The sequence below is a fragment of the Cebus imitator genome, unplaced genomic scaffold (genome assembly GCF_001604975.1).
Source record: "Cebus imitator isolate Cc_AM_T3 unplaced genomic scaffold, Cebus_imitator-1.0 Scaffold249, whole genome shotgun sequence".
NCBI lineage: Eukaryota > Metazoa > Chordata > Mammalia > Primates > Cebidae > Cebus > Cebus imitator.
The window spans coordinates 3044771-3063839 of record NW_016107564.1 but is presented as its reverse complement, the minus strand read 5'-3'; the positions used below and the strand labels follow the sequence as shown (position 1 = coordinate 3063839).

At 42.5% G+C, this 19069-nt stretch overlaps 1 protein-coding gene across 17 annotated transcripts in view; it reads left to right on the top strand.

Annotated features, from left to right (window-relative positions):
• Positions 1 to 18691, top strand: part of PROM1 (prominin 1) — a 106691-nt gene extending 88000 nt beyond the window's left edge. For 5 of the 17 annotated variants that reach the window (XM_037727943.1, XM_037727946.1, XM_037727941.1 and 2 more), the window contains 10 exons: positions 1410 to 1502; positions 3491 to 3544; positions 5188 to 5268; positions 5390 to 5458; positions 6909 to 7001; positions 10072 to 10187; positions 10701 to 10724; positions 11505 to 11573; positions 15887 to 15926; positions 17557 to 18691. In XM_037727943.1, coding sequence (XP_037583871.1) covers positions 1410 to 1502; positions 3491 to 3544; positions 5188 to 5268; positions 5390 to 5458; positions 6909 to 7001; positions 10072 to 10187; positions 10701 to 10724; positions 11505 to 11573; positions 15887 to 15902 — 615 coding nt within the window. In that variant the 3' untranslated portion in view covers positions 15903 to 15926; positions 17557 to 18691. The remainder of the gene's footprint in view (positions 1 to 1409; positions 1503 to 3490; positions 3545 to 5187; positions 5269 to 5389; positions 5459 to 6908; positions 7002 to 10071; positions 10188 to 10700; positions 10725 to 11504; positions 11574 to 15886; positions 15927 to 17556) is intronic. The other 12 variants (XM_017498734.2, XM_017498735.2, XM_037727942.1 and 9 more) reach the window with 4 other exon arrangements.
• Positions 18692 to 19069: the final 378 nt, after the last annotated feature.

The following is a 19069-nucleotide window of genomic DNA, read 5'->3' as shown; positions in this document are numbered from 1 at the left end:
TTGTCCGGTTAAATACTGTAGTAGTTGTAGATGTCAAATGTCTGTACCATTCTTAGGGAAGCTACTGACGAGGTTCCTCACATCACGAATAATCCCTTGTTCATGAACACCTCTCTTGTGCGTGTCATTAAGTTTCCATCTGCAGCCGTTGCCATGTGGCCCAAACCTCTCTCAGCCTTGAATGTTGCCAGGATGACATCAGGTTGATGCAAGACAGGTGAAACCTGCTTTATTGAGGCGATGGTGGTGGTACAGCTTAGAGACTGCTCCTTTGGAGCGGGGCTACCCCACAGGCAGTGTGCAGAGGATAGCAGCCCAGGGACAGTTTTGCAGTCTTATTTATAACCACTTTTAAAAGAATGCTAATTAAGGGGCGGGTTGTTCAGCAGTTACTAGAAAATGAGTGATAACTTCCCAGTGTTGCCATGGCAATGGGAAATGTCATGGTACTGTGGTGAGCGTGCTTTATGGTGATGGACAGGGAGAGGTACTTTGGGCTTCTCTTCCTGGTTTCTGCCAGTCTTCAATCTGGTCCGGAGTCCCAACTGCCTTCTATCTCAAGGTGACTGCAGCCTCCCACCCTCTGCTCCGAGTTTGAGCACCCTCACTGCTTTAGCTCTGGATCTGTTTCCACTCCTGTTAACCCCTCCACTTCTAAGTACACACATCCATGTATGCAGGCTGTTTTCCTGCAGTGTAGGGAATAGTACCTGGGGCTGTGAGAGGAAGATGTCTTGTGTTGCTTTGAATTACCGATAGTAAGTGATGAGGGAAGGCAGAGATACCACCTGAGCCCCATAAGCTTCCCCTTTCAACTCCTCTGCTGGTTGGTGACTACTTGGCCTTAATTAGTCCCGTCCAAGAAGCAGCACACCGTGGTGACAAGGAACCTAGGCTTTGGAGGAAGACCTGGGTTTAAGTCTTGACTCAGCCTCTTATTAATGATAGGAGCTTGGGCAAGTTATTTCTCCCTTCTGCCTTAGTTTCCTCATCTGTAAAATGGGGTAATGGTATCCTACCTCATAGGATTGTTATTCATTAATAAATACTAACTGAGCAAGGGTTAAATAAAAATTTCGCCAAGGAGCCTTGGTTTTCTCGCCTATAAAATGGGAAACTGATGTGGCTGTATCATGGTGAGGTGGAGATAACACAGCCTCTGGCACTCAGGAAGGGCGCATGGGTGGGTGTGGGTTATTGCTGAGAGCCCATGGTTCTGTGATTTGAAGGAGTGTCTTGGCACTGTCCCTTATACCATCCCCATGCCTGCTCACCACCATCATGGCATAAGGAAGGCTGTATGCTTCATGTCATAGCATCCCTCTTGGCTACAAAGACCCCTGAGAGTAGAAAGAGCGCTTTGAGTCTGGAAAGATAGTATTGATCTTTGTTTTTTATTCTTTTTGTAGCCCCCAGGAAATTTGAGGAACTCCCTGAAAAGAGATGCACAGACTATTAAAACGATTCACCAGCAACGCGTCCTTCCTATAGAGCAATCACTGGTAACAGTCAACAACACATTATATTTCACTGTGACATGAGCAAATCTCCTGCAGCTAGCTGGCTTTCACTTAGCCTTATGACACATGCTCATCTCTCATAAGTCCCAGCTGACTGGCCTCAGCCCTAGCAGTTGAGCTGGACTTTAGACAAAAAAAATTGCATCACCTTCTTCTGCTTATTCCCTTCCTTTTTTCATTTGAGTGTGAACAGTTAGATAAAATCTGTGGCTATTTCTTCCACCTTGCTCTAGTTTCCATTGCTCTGAGCAGGCCCTCCTACGCCCCACATTTAGCTACAGGGCTGAGGACTCACTGTCACTTATTCTTCCATTCTTTTTCTCCAAACTTTGTCTAGAAATAAGTGAAGATGAGGTTAAGTGCTTCTCTGTGTACATCCACTTAGCCCGGTCTGCTGTCTCGATGGGAGTCTCTTCCATTCTTTCCATTTGCTTCTCACCATCTTCTGGCTTCTTTCCTTAATGCAATAAACAACATTTTCTCGCAAAGAAAGAGCGTGGACTTTGGAGTCAGACAGACCTGCTTTTAAATCCTGCTTCCAGCTCTCCAAACTATTGTAGCTTCTCAGTTTCCTCATGTAAAAATGATGGGATCAGTAATTGCCTTGCCGTTACCTGTTTATGAAGATGAAGGACCTGACCTCAGAGGATCTCAGTAAAGAGGAGGAAGTATTATTATACTTGTGTGGGGGCCGTATATGTAGCCGTCAAGGAGAGACGTGTGTGGAACCTGCATTACTAAATCAGCTTGCTCGGGTTTGGAGAAGCAAGTAAATCCACTCAGCTCCAGCATCCGAATATCCCAACATCCAGACCTTCCAGAACTAGTTCCCAATACTCTTTTTTTCTCTCTTGATTTCCTAATTGATTAGACTATTCACAAAGTCCTCTCACTGAATTTTCTTAATTTGTGTCCTGTGCTCTTTACAATTTTCTATACACTTGCTTATGCCTAACACAAATTAGTTAACATTTTAAGCTAGTTTTGCATTTTTCTTTTTTCTTTTTTTTTAGATGGAGTCTCACTCTGCCACCCAGTTTGGAGTGCAGTGGCACGATCTCGGCTCACTGCAACCTCCACTTCCTGGGTTTAAGCGATTCTCCTGCCTCAGCCTCCCAAGTAGCTGGGATTACAGGCGCCTGCCACCATGTCCAGCTAATTTTTTGTAGTTTAGTAGAGATGGGGTTTCACCATGTTAGCCGGGATGGTCTTGAACTCCTGACCTCATGATCTGCCCACCTCCGCCTCCCAAAGTGCTAGGATTACAGGTGTGAGCGACCGTGCCCAGCCTGCATTTTTCTTAAATGTTTTTTTTCCAACTACACAGGACTCTGGCCTTTTCAGAGCTAGGAAAACCTGACCACAAATAAGCAAATTGTTTTGTACATGTGACCTATGATCTAAATCAGGGGTTGGCAAACTAGGGCCCCTGCAAACTACAACCTGCAGGCCAAATTCAGCCTACTGTGTGTGGGTTTTTATAAAGTTTTATTGGAATACAGCCATGCCCACTCATTTGCAAACTCTCTGTGATTGCTTTTGACTACAAGGGCAAAATTGAGTAGCTGGGACGATGGCAGATAAAACCTAAAGTGTTTACTGTGGCCTTTTACAGATAAAGTTTGCCAATGTCCTGTCTAAACCATTCTGGTTAACCACTCTTACAGGGCATTTAAATAATGCCTTTCACTTTGACCAAACCTAATTCAAAGGGATTTCTGGGCTGCCTTACATGTGATTTGCTGTCCCTCATAGCTTCAGGATACGTATGCTGAATTGTTTCTTCAGGTTTTCTTACACCAGAGTCATATAAGGTACACACTATTAATTGTGTTGGTTATTTTTTCTCGAATGAAACCATTACAGTGTAAAAACAGATTTGATGGCTCTCTTGTGGGAGGGGAGGACACAAGGTATGTGATCTGGTTGCTTCATGTAATAATTCTGAAAATATTATCTATGTTCACCAGAGCACTGTATACCAAAGTGTCAAGATACTTCAACGCACAAGCAATGGATTGTTGGTAAGGGTTTACTTTGTTTTCTGTCATGGGATTTTCTTATAAAATACCACACAAAGATTTCCAGAAATGCAGATTTTTGTAGGTACTCTAAGTTAACAAAAAGTCTCGGTTATCTACCCATTTTAAATGCCAAACTGGGTTTTCCTACTATTTCCTTTCTACATGTACTTCTATAAGTGCAGAGCTCATCTTAGCAGGCTATTAGATACGTAGGTGAAATCTGTGTTTTCAGGTGTAGGATGCAAGCTTAGAAAGCACATTGGTCGTTTTTACAGAGATAATGCTGCCTAACCATCCTAAACCTTGGTGCCTTCTAAATATATATGTTCATTTTCCCTGCTGGTTTGACAGCAGGCCTCTCTACGTATCTTCCCATTGAGAGACCCAGTCTGAAGGAGCAGCTCCTGTCTAGGGCACCTCATGTCCTCATAGTGGAGGACAGGAGTTCAGGGGATGAATGGAGGCACAGGTTACCCTTTAAGCCACAGCTCAGAAGGGGCACCCTCCCCCTTCACCAGCATTCCATTGGCCAAAGCAAGTCAAATGATCATGCCCATCATCATCTGGCTGGACAAGTATACTCCACACTCAGGGAAGCCACTCCAAGGAGGGTGTCAAAAATCCTGAACCACTAATGCAATCTACCCCAGGGGCCACCTGTGGGCTGCAAGCATTCCCTCAGCTGACAGGGAGCTGCAAGGCTGTGTCATATTCATCTGTATCTACAGTACCAATAGGCAACTCAGACATTTTTTTTTAATTGAACGGAATAGCCTGTCCATGAGTTTTGGGTATCAGCCCCAAAGGAGAAAACTAAATGTTCCTCCTTCCACTTTTCTCAGTGAGACCAACATCATGGCTCAGTGCCTATGAAGATGGTTATGTTTACTCTTCTCCAGGACCGTCGCTATGCCTCTAATCACAGTTGCCATTTCATAAGAGTGGTGTGTGTGTGTGTGTGTGTGTGTGTGTGTGTGTGTGTGTGAGTGATGCCAGGGGAACCTGGAAACACATCAGTGACTATATGCAGGTGCTTTGCTCCCTCTGTGCACAGGGCAATGGTGTGCAATGGTGCAAGGCCTTTCATGAAGGGCCCAGCCAAGGGGGACAGTGGGGGCAGAAACTGGTCATTGACTCACTCGCCAGGCTCTGTGCACTGAGGTCCCTGGACAGAAGAGGCCCCTTTTCCAATTTGCACTAAGCTGCCATGTGGGTTGGCAGAGGACTCGTCTTTGCATGTTTCGTGGTGCAAAGAGCATGGGCTTTGAGGTGAAAAACAAAGTTCATTGCAAATCCCAGCATTGTCCTATGTTTCCCCAGGATAGTGACCTTGAAGAGGCTCAGCTGCCTCATCTGTGAAGGGAGCCTAAAAAACGGTACCTTCCTTCCTGCCTCATTGTGAATATCCAATGAGGCCATTCCTGTCAAGGACTAGCCCGGTATCTGGCCCAGAGTAAATGCTCCCTCTCAGCTCATTCCTTCCCTGCCTTCAGGGGGCTAGGTCTGTTCTGTCTTCCTCTTAACTAGCAGGTCCAGGTCATGGTATTGTGGGGCTGAGTTACAATACTTGATTCAATATGCACATTGTCTGATTAAATCTTTGTATGACTTGATACCCTAATGACTGTGGTTGTGTTTTTCAGGAGAAAGTGACCAGGATTCTGACTTCTCTGGATTTTGCTCAGAGTTTCATCACAAACAATATTTCCTCCGTTATTATTGAGGCAAGTCTTCTTTTTTAAAATAAGCATGTCAGTAAGTGGGCCTGCGAACGTTACAGATTAAATATGCATAATGTTTAAGTATGCTCGCTTCATTTTCTACTAATCTTTTGTTTCTTTCCAGGAAACTAGGAAGTATGGGAGAACAATAATAGGATATTTTGAACATTATCTGCGGTGGATCGAGTTCTCTGTAAGCAGTTTATCTCTTATGAACATTAATGGGGGTCATGTTTTAGGACAGCCATTCTCTAGGGTAAAGTCTGGAAGAAATTTCCTGTAATTTGGTAGGAGGAGGTTGAAGTGCAGGACCAAGACTTCCGGGGCTGCCCACCAGGTCAGAGGACAGCGACCTCCTGGGTCCCCTTCACTCACCTTTGCCATATGCAATTCTTCCATTTTCTTCCACCCCCTTTGTCAGGTAACAAAGGGGTCAGGCAGCAAATTTGAATTAAAACACTATGCTGGGCACAAGAACTTTTAAAATCTTGCAGGAGTCTTGTAGGTTGGGTCTTATTGTTCCAAAACAAATGAGAAAACTGGAAACCAAGGCGCAGAGAGAGTAAGGATCTTGCTTTAAAATATATACAATCGTCCCTCAGTATCCATGGGTGATTGGTTCCAGGGTCCCCTGCAAATACCAAAATCCTTGGGTGCTCAAATCCCTTATATAAAAGGTATAGCTATTTGCTCATAACCTGTCCACATCATCCTGTATACTTTAAATCTCTCTAGATTACTTGTAATACCTAATACAATGTGCATGCTGTGTAAATAGTTGGTATACTGTATTGGTTCAGGAATGATGACAAGAAAAAGTCTGTACATGTTCAGTAAAGAAGCAACTGTCCATTTTTTTTTCTGAATATGTTTTAATCTGTGGTTGGTTGAATCCATGGATGCAGAATTCAGGGATACAGAGGGTTAACTGCAACTGTACATGCAGTAAAACTCATCCATGCAAATCAGCTGTCAGTTCCATGTCTTAGAGCAGTGGTCCCCAACCCTTTTGGCACCAGGGACTGGTTTAATGGCAGACAATTTTTCCACAGACCAGGGGTTGAGGTAGCATTGGGATGATTCAAGGGCATTACATTTATTGTGTACTTTATTTCTATTATTAATACATTGCAATATATAATGAAATAATTATGCAACTCACCATAATGTAGAATCAGTGGGGACCCTGAGCTTCTTTTCCTGCAACTGGATGGTCCTATCTGGGAGTGATGGGAAACAGTGACAGATCATCAGGCATTAGATTCTCATAAGGAACATGCAATCTAGATCCCTCGCATGTGCAATTCCACAGTAGGGTTCATGTTCTTCTGAGAATCTAATGCTGCTGCTGATCTGACAGGAGGCAGAGCTCATGCAGTAACGCGAGCGATGAGGAGCAGCTGTAAATACAGGTGAAGCTTTGCTCGCCCACCTGCCACTCACTTCCTGCTGTGCAGCTGGGGTTCTAACAGGCCATGGACTGGTATCAGCTGGTCCATCTGTGGCTCAGGGGATGAGGACCCCTGTCTTGGAGGACATGGAGATCCTTTTTGTGACACCAAGTCAAAAGTAATTGGCACATCTCATTCCTGTGGATTTTTTTGGATGTGGCTTAATGTTTGCCTATGTTTCCACCCCCCTAGATCCGTGAGAAAGTGGCATCCTGCAAACCTGTGGCCACCGCTCTAGATACTGCTGTTGATGTCTTTCTGTGTAGCTACGTTATCGACCCTTTGGTAAGATTTCATCTTTCAGAAGAAGACGCAATGAATCCATCATCTTTGGTTGTTTTTCTGGATTATGTTATACACTATAATATTTGTTTTCTGCTTGAGAGAAGCCAATACAGAAAATCTAACATTTTGGTCAATGTATTGAGATGCTGATAGACTAGAAAAGTCAAAGTCCTATGCGTTTATCTTCATTCCTCACTGGGATTATATTTGCAGAATTCAGGAGACCTGCAGGGAGAAAACTCTTTTAGTTCAGAATAATCAGAAAGACAGTCATGGGTGTGCAGATCACTAATCTTCAAAAGAATACTCAGTACAACTGCATATACAAGCCCAAAGTTGCACCAAACTTCATTTGTCATTATACAGCCCTGGGAAATGTGATTGTTGGGATGGTAAGTTCCAGTTAATCAGGCTTAAGCGTCGGCTCTGTTCTCTCCTCAACAGATGCTGACCCTCTTTGTGAGCGAATCCTCTCCCTTCCTCTGCTGAAAGTACCTCAGTGGCTTCCCCTTGCTACATAAAGATCAGGATCCTTCATAGGCCACACTAGGCTCTGCATGGCTGAGCCTCCCCATTCCAGATCTCGCTGTGTGCTCTCTGCCTGCCCGCCTTTCTTTCTGCGCTCCAGACACACTCATCTTTCACTTCATCAAATACCTGCCAATTTCCCCACCTTAGGGCCTTTGCACATACCATTTCTTCTGCCTGGACTGGAGATGGGCACACAACGCCTTTCTCTCTCTCCTCTTCCCCTTCCCACCTACCCACACCCCACTGTAAGACTTAACTCCTCTAGAACTTGTAACACGATGGTAAAGAACACCAACTCTGAATTAAAATTCCACTTCTACATTTTCAGAAATCTGTGACTTTGAAAAATTATTGAAATTTTCTGAGTTTCTCACCTCCATGGGGCTGTTTTGATGGTTCAGTGAGAGGTCACCTGTAAAGCCCTGAACCCTAGTTGGAACATCAACACTCAGTGAAAGTTCACTACTATTGTTGTTCAGTCTTCAGGTCTTCACTCAAACATGTTTTTTTTTTTCCAAGAAGCCTTTTATGATCCCCCAGACTATGTTGGGCTCCCTTTTCCACATTCCTGCAGAACTCTATACTTTTCCTTTGGAGATGTTATTGCTGTCTCAGTTATATATTTATATGTTTCTTTGATGAAGACCTGTACCTGCAGCACACTGTAGACTCTCCACTCCATGAGTTACCAGCACATTCAAGGCTGTGTCCCTGTTGTCTGGCATCATACCTGGCACAGAGGATCACTGATGCATTGTCAGGTAGCTCTCCATCAAGGTTCATCCCTATTGCCTGTCTGTCCATCTCCCTTGTTCACTTGTCCATCTGTCTACTGGAGGGACTTTCATGGCCAAGTGGAAATGATTCTGTTCCTGTCCCACCACACAGACCCTAGGCCCTGCTTCCTGGATGCTTCCTTCCTGTTGCAACTACCCTTTGTGCCCTGCGCTTGGTGGTCCCTGCCACCAGCTTTGGCCAAAGCCTTCATTAGGGGAGTCCCAGAGCCAACCTGCTTGATTCTACGTTGACATATCTCTGGTCAGTGCCCAGCTTCCATCACCCACCTCATTCAGTCGAACCACCTAGGTACGGGTTGCCTCTCCACAGATCACCAGGGACAGAAGGGAGGCCTAGAGGCTGCTCAGGAAGATCGTAGGCTGGAACTATTAGCAGATGGTTTATATCATAAGGAAGAGCTTGGGCATCGATTAGTCAAGAAGATAGACTGTGGACTGGCTAACACGTTTCTTTTGTATCTTGATTGTTCCCAAAAGGATTGAGGTAGCTTCCAGAAAAAGGATAGGGTTGTTATAAATCTTCTCAAAACAAGGTTGAAAACAGAAATCTACTAATAACAGAACATAGAGGGAAGGGAGAACAAATTGACTGGAAATTAGGAGCCAAGAGGTGCTACCTCTGTAATTCTGAACTCAGCCAGGAGCAAAGCAGAAATGCAGGGTCTAGCTGTGAGGGTCAAGCAGCTGTTATTTCCAAGTGGCATTTGGCCTCATGGTGGGCTGGAAAGAGTTGTTCTAGTGTTACTGACAGCATTATCCTAAGGTAGGGATATCCGCAGACTTGAACTTACATAGTAATTTGGCAGATTGTAGATTTACACAGCAGGTCAAGTGTAGGATGCTGGTCAGAGTGGCATTCACCCCATGACATCTATGCATTGTGTGTTTGTCCTGATTTGTCCATAATGTTAAATCACTGGAATATCACTTGGCAGAAGTGAGTGGTGTAGACTGTGTCACCACTGAGGACAAATGTCCGCTTGAAGGAAGAACCACTTCCAGACAATTGCTTTGTGGGAACAAGGGCTCAATGTTAAGAGATGGAACTAAAGATTTTTCAAGAAAAGATGTAAATCCAGGTTTACATGTGAAATCTGACTTACAAATGTTGACAGCTATTTAAAAAAGGATACTTTAACATTGCTCTTTAGACAGAAGATGGTCATCTACCTTCTATCTACCTTCAAGATTGGTTAAATTAAACGTGGAACACTGATTGAGACCCTATGCAGTATACATTCCTTCTCACTTCTTGACACAATAATGTTATGGAATGAAGATGCAGGCATCCCAACTGCTCAGATGCAGAGCAAAGCCAGAAAGGTTAATTGTCATCTTAGTAACAAACAACTCATAAGAGGGTTTGAAACTCAAACCTGCTGGCCATCCACGCTCTGAGTCCTGGACAGTCGGGAAACAAAGAAAGTTCATCTGGGGTGGTTAGAAGTTAGGTTGAAGTGGGCTAGATTCACATCTTGACTTTACCACTTGCTGCTTCTGCTCCTCCTTTATAAAATAAGCATAATAATAGGATCTACTCAAGGTTTTTAGAAATATGAAATGAATCCTAACAATGTGAGTAGTACTTCACAAAGTGCCTGGTTCACACAACATTCTCAAATGCTTTTAAAGAATAAATGACAATTCATTTTTTAAAATCCCAAAGAAAATTCCCCAAACAACTGTTTTTTCCATTTCTCATCTTCAAACATTTAATTCTCCTGATTTTTTTTTTTTCCTAGAATTTGTTTTGGTTTGGCATAGGAAAAGCTACTGTATTTTTACTTCCGGCTCTAATTTTTGCGGTAAAACTGGCGAAGTACTATCGTCGAATGGATTCGGAGGATGTGTACGATGAGTAAGTATGCAGGCTTCCACGGACATGGGGGTCATTTTTTAGGTGGTAGTGTCTTCAAAGAGTTGCTAAAGATGAGCTCTGATGAGGTTAAACTTGATTTCTTTCCTTTTTTTTAAGTTGTTAGGTCATTTCTGTTCAGGTGGATTTTTTTTTTTCTTGGTACTGATTTTTCTATACTCAGTTTAAGTGCTTTTTTTCTCTTGCTTTATCCTCTCAGCTTCCCTAACCAGCCTTTTTATTTCTTGTTTGCAGTTCCTCTCTCTCGGGGACCTGGCATTTCACTTTATGATAACTGTTTTTACTCTTTCCATTTTGGCTGGGTATTCTGCCCCTCATTCTGTGTCTGGTGAATTTGTATGCCTCATTTTTCACTTCACTCATCTTTCAACATGGGTCTCTCCTGAATTTGCACTGTCAGTATCTGTGTTAAAGTAAATATGTGGGGGATGTAGTTGCTGATCTTTAATAATAATTTAAAAAATTAATTTCATCTCCTTTTTTTGTATTTTATAGTGTTGAAACCATACCCATGAAAAAGTAAGAATTTTTTTTTAAAAAAAACTATATTGCTAGGTGGGATGGGGGAGGTCTATATTATTATGTAATGGACTTTAAAGATTAACTTATTAACGTCTTAAAATTACATAGAAACAACAGATCTGTCCGGACAAAAATAAATTACAACACCTCTTAAAAAGAGGGCTGGCACATAGAAGGTGCTCAAGAAATACTTGATGAATTAATGAAAATTTTGTATGCTAAGTTTATTAATCTATAAAGTAGTCATTTTGTCTTTGAAGTTTAAAAGGAGCAAAATGTAAATCACTCATTTGTCTTTTTTTTTTTTTTTTTTTTTTNCTCCACCCAGCCTGTGGTGCAGTTGTGCGATCTCATCTCACTGCAACCTTTGCCTCCCAGGTACAAGCCATTCTTCTGCCTCATCCTCCAAAGTAGCTGGGATTACAGGCACATGGAACCACGCCCAGCTAATTTTTGTACTTTTAGTAGAGCTGGGTTTTTACCATGTTGTCCAGGCTTGTCTCAAACTCCTGACCTCAGGTGATCTGACCTCCTCAGTCTCCCAAAGTGCAAAGATTCGGATCACAGGTGTGAACCACCGGACCTGGCCAAAAGTTAAAAATTTTAAAAAGACACAATCCGCAAGATTCTCCTCTATTCCTTTTTTTTTTTTTTTTTTTTTTTTTGATTTAACAAATTGTTACTTTTCGTGACCATTACGTTGTCTTTGTAATCCATGGTGTAAATACTTCATCTTAGAGATAACATGGTGTCTTTGGTGTATTTATTTTGTTACAGTATGGAAAATGGTAATAATGGTTATCATAAAGATCATTTATATGGTATTCACAATCCTGTTATGACAAGGTAAAGCAAAGTCTGGAAGTGCATGCCTATCTTGTGATAAGCTGTCTCATCTCCTATAGATCAACACTGAATTTTCTGCATGCTGTTGATGCCTTCACTTCTCTCTGTATGATACTTTATCAATGCTAGTCTCCACTCATGCTCTACATAGCTTTCCATGATGCCATAAGTTTAAATGTTCAATTGATTTCTAAACAATGGAATTGTTCAGCAACTGAAATTTGGTGTCATCTTAAATTGCTGTGTATGGCTACAGATTAAATGCATGCATACCTTGCATTTAGAATTTCCCCGCACCAAATAAACTGAGTAGTTACAGTTTTCAAAGTTCTCCCTTCCTTCCTCTCTCCCTTCTTCTCTTTCTCCCTCTCTTCCCTCCCTCCCTCCCTCCCTCCCTCCTTCCTTCCTTCCCCCTTCCTTCCTTCCTACCTTCCCTCTCTTTCCCTCCCTCCCTCCATTTTTCCTCCCTCCCTTCATTTTTCCTCCCTCCCTCTATTCTTCCTTCCTCCCCTCCTTCCTTCCTTCCTTCTTCCTTCTTTCCTATAAATTAACTGTAGCCAACCAGAAAAAGAACCTTAACTCTTCCTGCAAAATCTTTATGAATTTACATTCTCTAGAATTAAGGAGCTTCTGTGGTTTTGGATCTATTATATGTCAGGTAACTCTGAGCTTTGCTTGCCAGAGGTCAGTTCTCTTCTGAGATTCTGCTAAGAATTCAGACCCACACGTCAGCCAGGGACCTATCTGCTGAGAAGAGGTAGAGCCATAGTGTGCAGGGCAGCAGGGCAGCAGTGGGCTATCCTCTTCAGTGGGCATGGTCCTTCCCACACCCATGCACTGGCCCCCCAGTGCTCCCCGCCCCGCTGCTCCCCACAGTGATGTCTCAGATACAAAAGGGTGAGTCTCACGTTGGTGCATGGGGTGGCAGATCCACCTTAGAAGGCCCACGCTCCACATGGGAGTCATCCAGTTAAAAGTGCCCACATTCAGAGAAGCCCACAGCTTTGGCTTCACACTAGGTATTTATATTTAGAGCCTCCCAGACCAGAAGCTGCTTACCAGTCAGGCACATCCTTATCTCAAGCAATATTATCTAATAACGGTTGATGCTCCACCTTGGTCAGATTTGAAGATGAACAGAACTGGAAAGTCATTAAAATTGGTCCTTTCAGAAGGATAAGTGGCTTCCCAAACTTAAAACTTTGAACATTGTAAAAACTTCATAACTTTTCATTATAATTTTCCATTTAGGGGAAGGGAAGTTATCTGAGTGCATTCCAGCTGCTATAACAAAATGCCGTAAACTGGGGAGCTTATAGACAACAGAGTTTATTTCTCACAGTTCCGGAGGCTGGGAATACAAGTTCAAGGTGCCATCAGATGCGGTGTCCAGTGAAGGACCACTTTCCCGTAGGTGGCAGCGTCTTACCAGATTCTCACTTGGTGGGGTGTCTTTTCTAAGGGCATTAATGAGAGACTAATGAGGGCTTTGCCTTCGTGACCTAATGACCTCCCAGAAGGCCCCACTTCCTATTGGCGTTACTTTGATTACGATTTCAATGTGCGAATATTAGCAGTGCACAAACATTCAGCACATAGCAGAAATGGTGACAATAAAAAAAAATAATCCTAAAGTTCTGAAATGGCAAATTGACTTTATCTCATCTAATACTTCCAGGATGCAAGGCTAGAGTGCTGTGTTGTGACAGAGTTGAAGATTGATTTCAGTGTCGATTAGCCAGCTGTGCTCTGGTGAGAGTAGACAGTGTGGTTGCCTGCAGAATGTACTGGCCTTCCTTTTCATGGTGTAGCATGCTTCAGGGTGTATTTATGGACTGAAAATTTCAAGATCAGAGGACAGTTGTTCTCAGTTACCTATGTTGCCCTAACATTGGATCTTCTTGCTAGTTCTGCTGTAGATTCTTTCTTTTGTTGTTTTTTCTTATTTGTTGTTGTTGTTTGAGACACAGTTTCACTCTGTCATCCAGGCTGGAATGCGGTGGTGTGATCTCGGCTCACTGCAGCCTCTGCCTCCCGGGTTCAAGCAATTCTTGTGCCTCAGCCTCCTGAGTAGCCAGGATTACAGGCACATACCACCATGCCCAGCTAAGTTTTTGTTATTAGTAGAGATGGAGTTTTGCCATGTTGGCCAGGCTGGTCTTCAATTCCTGACCTCAAGTGATCTACCCCGAAGTGCTGGATTACAGGTGTGAGCCACTGCACACAGCCAGATTCTTAGATAGAAGTAGGAGGCTGCATTTCTGCAGCCTGGAGGAGGAAGCAGATAGATCCCAGGGAATTCTACATAAACAATAGCTGACCCTCAGCTGTGTAGGTTCTGGCTACATAGGTCTTGTAGAGGGTGCTTGGAGCCCCTTCCTTTGTGTTATGTTTCAGGTTCTTCAGGGGCCATGACCTTCCTTTTTCTGTGAAGGGGACAGTGCATCAGTGGCAAACAGATTCCACCTCCTGGGCCACCTTTTCTCTGTTGGTCAGGCTGCCCAGAGCCCTGTGTTGATTGAAATCTGCAGGTTTAATCCAGACTGACTGAAAAGTGCTATCATCAGTGTGTAATGTCTGCTCTGGGGAGAGGAGAGTCTTGGATGTCATGTATTGACCTTCTTTATTTTATTACTTTATTGTGTTGGGCACCAGGAAGTTATCATTCAGAGCCCAAATCCTAATGGCCTGAAGAAATGTGTCCTTCAGTTATGGTCACATCTAAGGCCCATTGCTCCTCTCACATCAGGAGCTTCCAGGATTAGTTTTAGTTGCTTGCTACAGTTTCATTGTCCCCTCCAAAACTCATGTTGAGATTTAATTGCCATTGTGACTATTTTAACAGGTGAGACCTTGGACAGGTGACTAGGTCATAAGAGCTTTGCTTTCATAAATGGATTAATGCCATTATCATGGGAGTGGGCTCTTGATAAAAAGGGGAAGTTCTACCCCATTCCCTGTCTGTCTCTTGTGCTCATTTGCCCTTTCACTACGGGGTGATGCAGCATGAAAGCCCTCGTCAGATGCCAACACCAGGCTCTTGGACTTCGTGGCCTTCAGAGCTGTGGAAAACATACTTTTATCTTTGTAAGTTACCCAGTCTCCTATATTCTTGCTATAGTAGCAGAAAACAGACTAAGACACTGCTTAAATTGGTTTGTTTTGCTCATTTTCCGCTTCTGAGGTCTCCAGAGTTCCTTCTCTTCCAGAATAGGACGGATATACTGTCTGGAGCAGAGGCACTGCTAGGCAGGAGGAGAAGAACCAGTGATCTTGTTAGTGTGCCCAGCATCCCTCTGCTCAATAAGGCAAATGTAGGTGTTCATTAGAAATGATCGCCAGAGCCTACAGTCCTTCATAATGTTCAGCTCCAGGTCCTGAGGATGTGGACAGTAGCAAGAGATCGAGCCAGCCCCTGCCTGTATCCTTTTCCAGGGGCCCTTTGAGCCCTTTCAATAAAGAATTTGTTTCTTTACGGAAAGCATAAAGACTAGTTAAAGGAGGGGCACACAGAACCAAGCATATGCAGTTTCTAAAGTGAAACACTTTACAAGGAATGTCTTACCTGGCAGGTGCCCTGATGTCCTCTGTGCACATCCTCCCCCGGCCTCATGTGTCTGACGCAGCACTGTAGTGGGATGGGGTGGATCCTGCTGGTTCAGAGGGGTTGTGATCCTCCCAAAGTCACATTTGGGGAGGGTGGTGAAAGAGTTGAAACTGCAGACCTTCCAGGTGGAGCTCACTAGTCACCCCCTAGAGTATAACTTTTTGGTTGTCAAGGCCATTATCACAGAGTCACTTTAGATGACACTAGGGCTTCTGTTGACGGTTCACCCAGAGAGCCACTTTGAGGACATGTGTATTGTCTGGTCTCACACCCGGGAGTTTGTAGTTGTAATAAGGTCCCTGCAGAACTTCCATTTGCTTCTGTCTTCTGTCCTAGAAGCAGACTTTAGAAAGGCTCTTGTGGTAGACTAGCGTGCACTGCTGCGTTGCTGCTGGTCTAATGTCTTCAACACGTATTCTTAGTGACTCTTAACACTTTTAACCTTAGATTGCGAATATTCACAATTCCACTTTTCATAGACTGTTTATCCTCTTTATCTTTTATCCTCTTTTTAAAGACAATGCAAACAGAAGCTAGAGTAACCAATGTTTGTTTTGTTTGACACATTCTTCCTGATAAACTTTAAGGGGTGTGGTTTACATTCATCTGTACCTTTAGTCACATGCCTCCTTCTTAGCACAAAGGTGATGAAACCACCCACAGCTTTACTGGAGGTATTATATTTCTTTATTTTTTTGTTTTTTAGCCCAGCACAACATTGATAGCTGATGTTGAAATTGCTTGAGGTAAGTTTCATGCTTCCACTGAAGAGAATCTATAGGACTATAGTTTTTAGTTTTTAGAACATCAAGGCATAGCTATTCCTAATACATTAAGTGAGAAATCTGGATCAGTATATTGGACATGATGATTTTATATATCCAATCTACCCTCTGTACCTGCAGGTTCTATATCCACAGATTCAACCAACTATGGATCAAAAATATTCTAAAAAAAAATTTGAAATAACAGTACAAAAATAAAAATTAGAAAAACAATATAGCATAACAACTACTGGCATGGCACCTACATTATATTCAGTATTGTGAGTAATCTGGAGATGATATGCAGTATGTAGGAGGATGTGTGTGGGCGTCCTGGAACTAATCCCACATGGATCCTGAGGGACGACTGTGTGTATATATACTATACAATCACTCTCTCTGTATATACATACATTGCTATATGTGTGTGTATTTATATATATGTACACACACACACACACAATGAGTATGTGTGTGCATAGTGTAAAAATAAGTTTTTTTTAAGAGTAAAAACATAAGGCCTGGCGTGGTGGCTCACGCCTGTAATCCCAGCACTTTGGGAGTCCAAGACAGGCAGATCACTTGAAGTCAGGAGTTTGAAACCAGCCTGGCCAACATGGTAAAACCTTGCCTCTACTAAAAAAAGTTAACTGGTTGTGGAGGCGGGCACCTGTAATCCCAGCTACTCAGGAGGCTGAGGCAGGAGAATTGCTTGAACCTGGGCGGCAGAGGTTGCAGTGAGCCAGGATCGCACCACTGCATTCCAGCCTGGGCAACATAGCAAGCCTCCGTCTCAAAAAAAAAAAAAAAAAAAAAGGATTTTTTAGAATAAAAAAATAAGCCAGGCATGCTGGTGTCTGCCTGTAGTCCCAGCTACTGAGGTGGGAGGCTGTGGTAGGAGGATTGCTTGAGCCCAGGAGTTCAAGGATGCAGTGAACCATGACTATACCTGTGAATTGCCAACACACTCATGCACTCCAGCTTGGACAACGTAGTAAGACCCTATCTCTTAAAAAACAAACCAACAAACATCTTGAAATCTGTGTACCAGTCATGTACCTTGAGTATTATAGACTTTAAACAAAGTTTTTCTTCTGGTCAGGCATGGTGACTTATGCCTGAAATTCCAGCACTTTGGTAAGCCGAGGTGGGAGGATCACTTGAGGTTGGGGGTTCGAGACCAGCCTGGCCAACATGGCAAAAACCCATCTCTACTAAAAAATACAAAAATTAGTGGGTTGTGGTGGCATGCATCTATAATCCCAGCTACTTGGGAGGCTGAGGAAGGAGAATCACTTGAACCCAAGAGGCGGAGGTTACAGTGAGCTGAGATTGTGCCACTGCACTCCAGCCTGGGTGACACAGCAAGACATCATCTGAAAAAACAAACAAAATCAAAAACCAAACAAACAAAAATCACAAATTTTTTTCTATATTTCTATATTTTAACAAATTGTTTTACAACAAACATATTTCTGTGCCTCTTGAAAGAATTTATATTTTCTTTAGTTCTTAGGCTCCTGGTGGGGACAATTTTAGGATTATGCATTCCTGGTTTTCTTTTTATTTATTCAAAAACAATTTCTAAAATTTTGTTTAACTTTCATTTCAGCATCAGGATACTCAAAGTGGGGAGGATCACCGATTTTTGGTAGTTTCTGGGCCTACGAGGACTTTCCACATCCAGGAGGAACGCCAGTGGTGATGTAGTGACTCAGGCAAGCACCAAGAAAATGGTGCCATTGGTCTCTGGGTAGTGCTTTAAGAATGAACACAATCACACTTACAGTCCACAGTCCATCACTCTCCAAGGATGACTCCCTCCCACCCTATTTTTGTTTGTTACTTTTTTATACCAAGTTTCTATTTAGACACTACAACATATGGGGTGTTTGTTCCCATTGGATGCATCTCTGTCAAAACGCTGTTCAAATGTGATGGCTCAGTTCTAACATACTGCCATGTGTGGAGTGTGCTAAATACACACCGGTTTACAGGAAAGATGCATTTTGTGTACAGTAAATGGTGTATATACCTTTTGTTACCACAGAATTTTTTAAATAAATGGGTATTATAGGATTTTCTTCTAAATGAGCTAAATAAGTCACCGTTGACTTCTTGGTGCTGTTGAAAATAATCCATTTTCACTAAAAGTGTGTGAAACCTACAGCATATTGTTTGTTCAGAGATTTTCATCTATTATTTATCAAAGATTGATCATGTTCCATTTGGAAATGGCATGCAAAAGCAATCACAGGTAAACCTGTGTAACTCCATCTGGCAAATTCAGAATAGAAAGAGAGATCTTGAGAGAAAGAAATGCTGTTTGTTCAAAAGTGGGATTGTTTTAACAGATGCCAATTACAGTGTACACTTTAACAGAGTCTTCTGTTGCATTAGGGTAAACATTAAATGCAATGCAGCTACCATGAATATCACCTGATTAGTGGCAAGGGTTCTAAAATGACATATGAGAAGATCCTGTCACAATTCTTAGATTTGGTGTCCAGCATGGATGAATCCTTTGTGTTTGGTCCCTAAATATACATGAAAGCACAAGGTAAATATCCATTGCTTTAGGATTTTCATGTTGGATCTGTCATTATCAAAAATCATCAACAGTAAAAACCGGTTGGACAAAATTTAACATTGGCAAAATGAAATTCCGGATGTAGGCTTTCCCCCACGTCTTCTCATGTGCAGATTGCAGTTCTGATTTATTTCAATAAAAACGATCTTGGAAAACATGATCTGTATGTTGCCTCGTTGAATAGATCCAGAGACTCACAACTTAGATGCTGAAATTTGGGCACATGTTACTTGTGATGCATTCCATTATTTTCTTATTGTTAAAGGGCCCATTATACAGAAGTAATTCAAGGTCATGGTCAAAGTGGGCTATTTTTTTTTTTTTCAGATCCTCCCTTTCTCAGATCTAAAGTCATCATTTCTTAGGGAACTGTCCAGATCACAATATACACAATTGAATACCAACTCTAGGCAAACTCTACTTTGCCTGATGTACTCCTAAACATACATCAGTAAAAATGAATTTTTTAAAAACTACACACAAGAAGCTTGCAATTTAAACAAGACTATATAGTGTATAATTCTTTTGGAGGAAA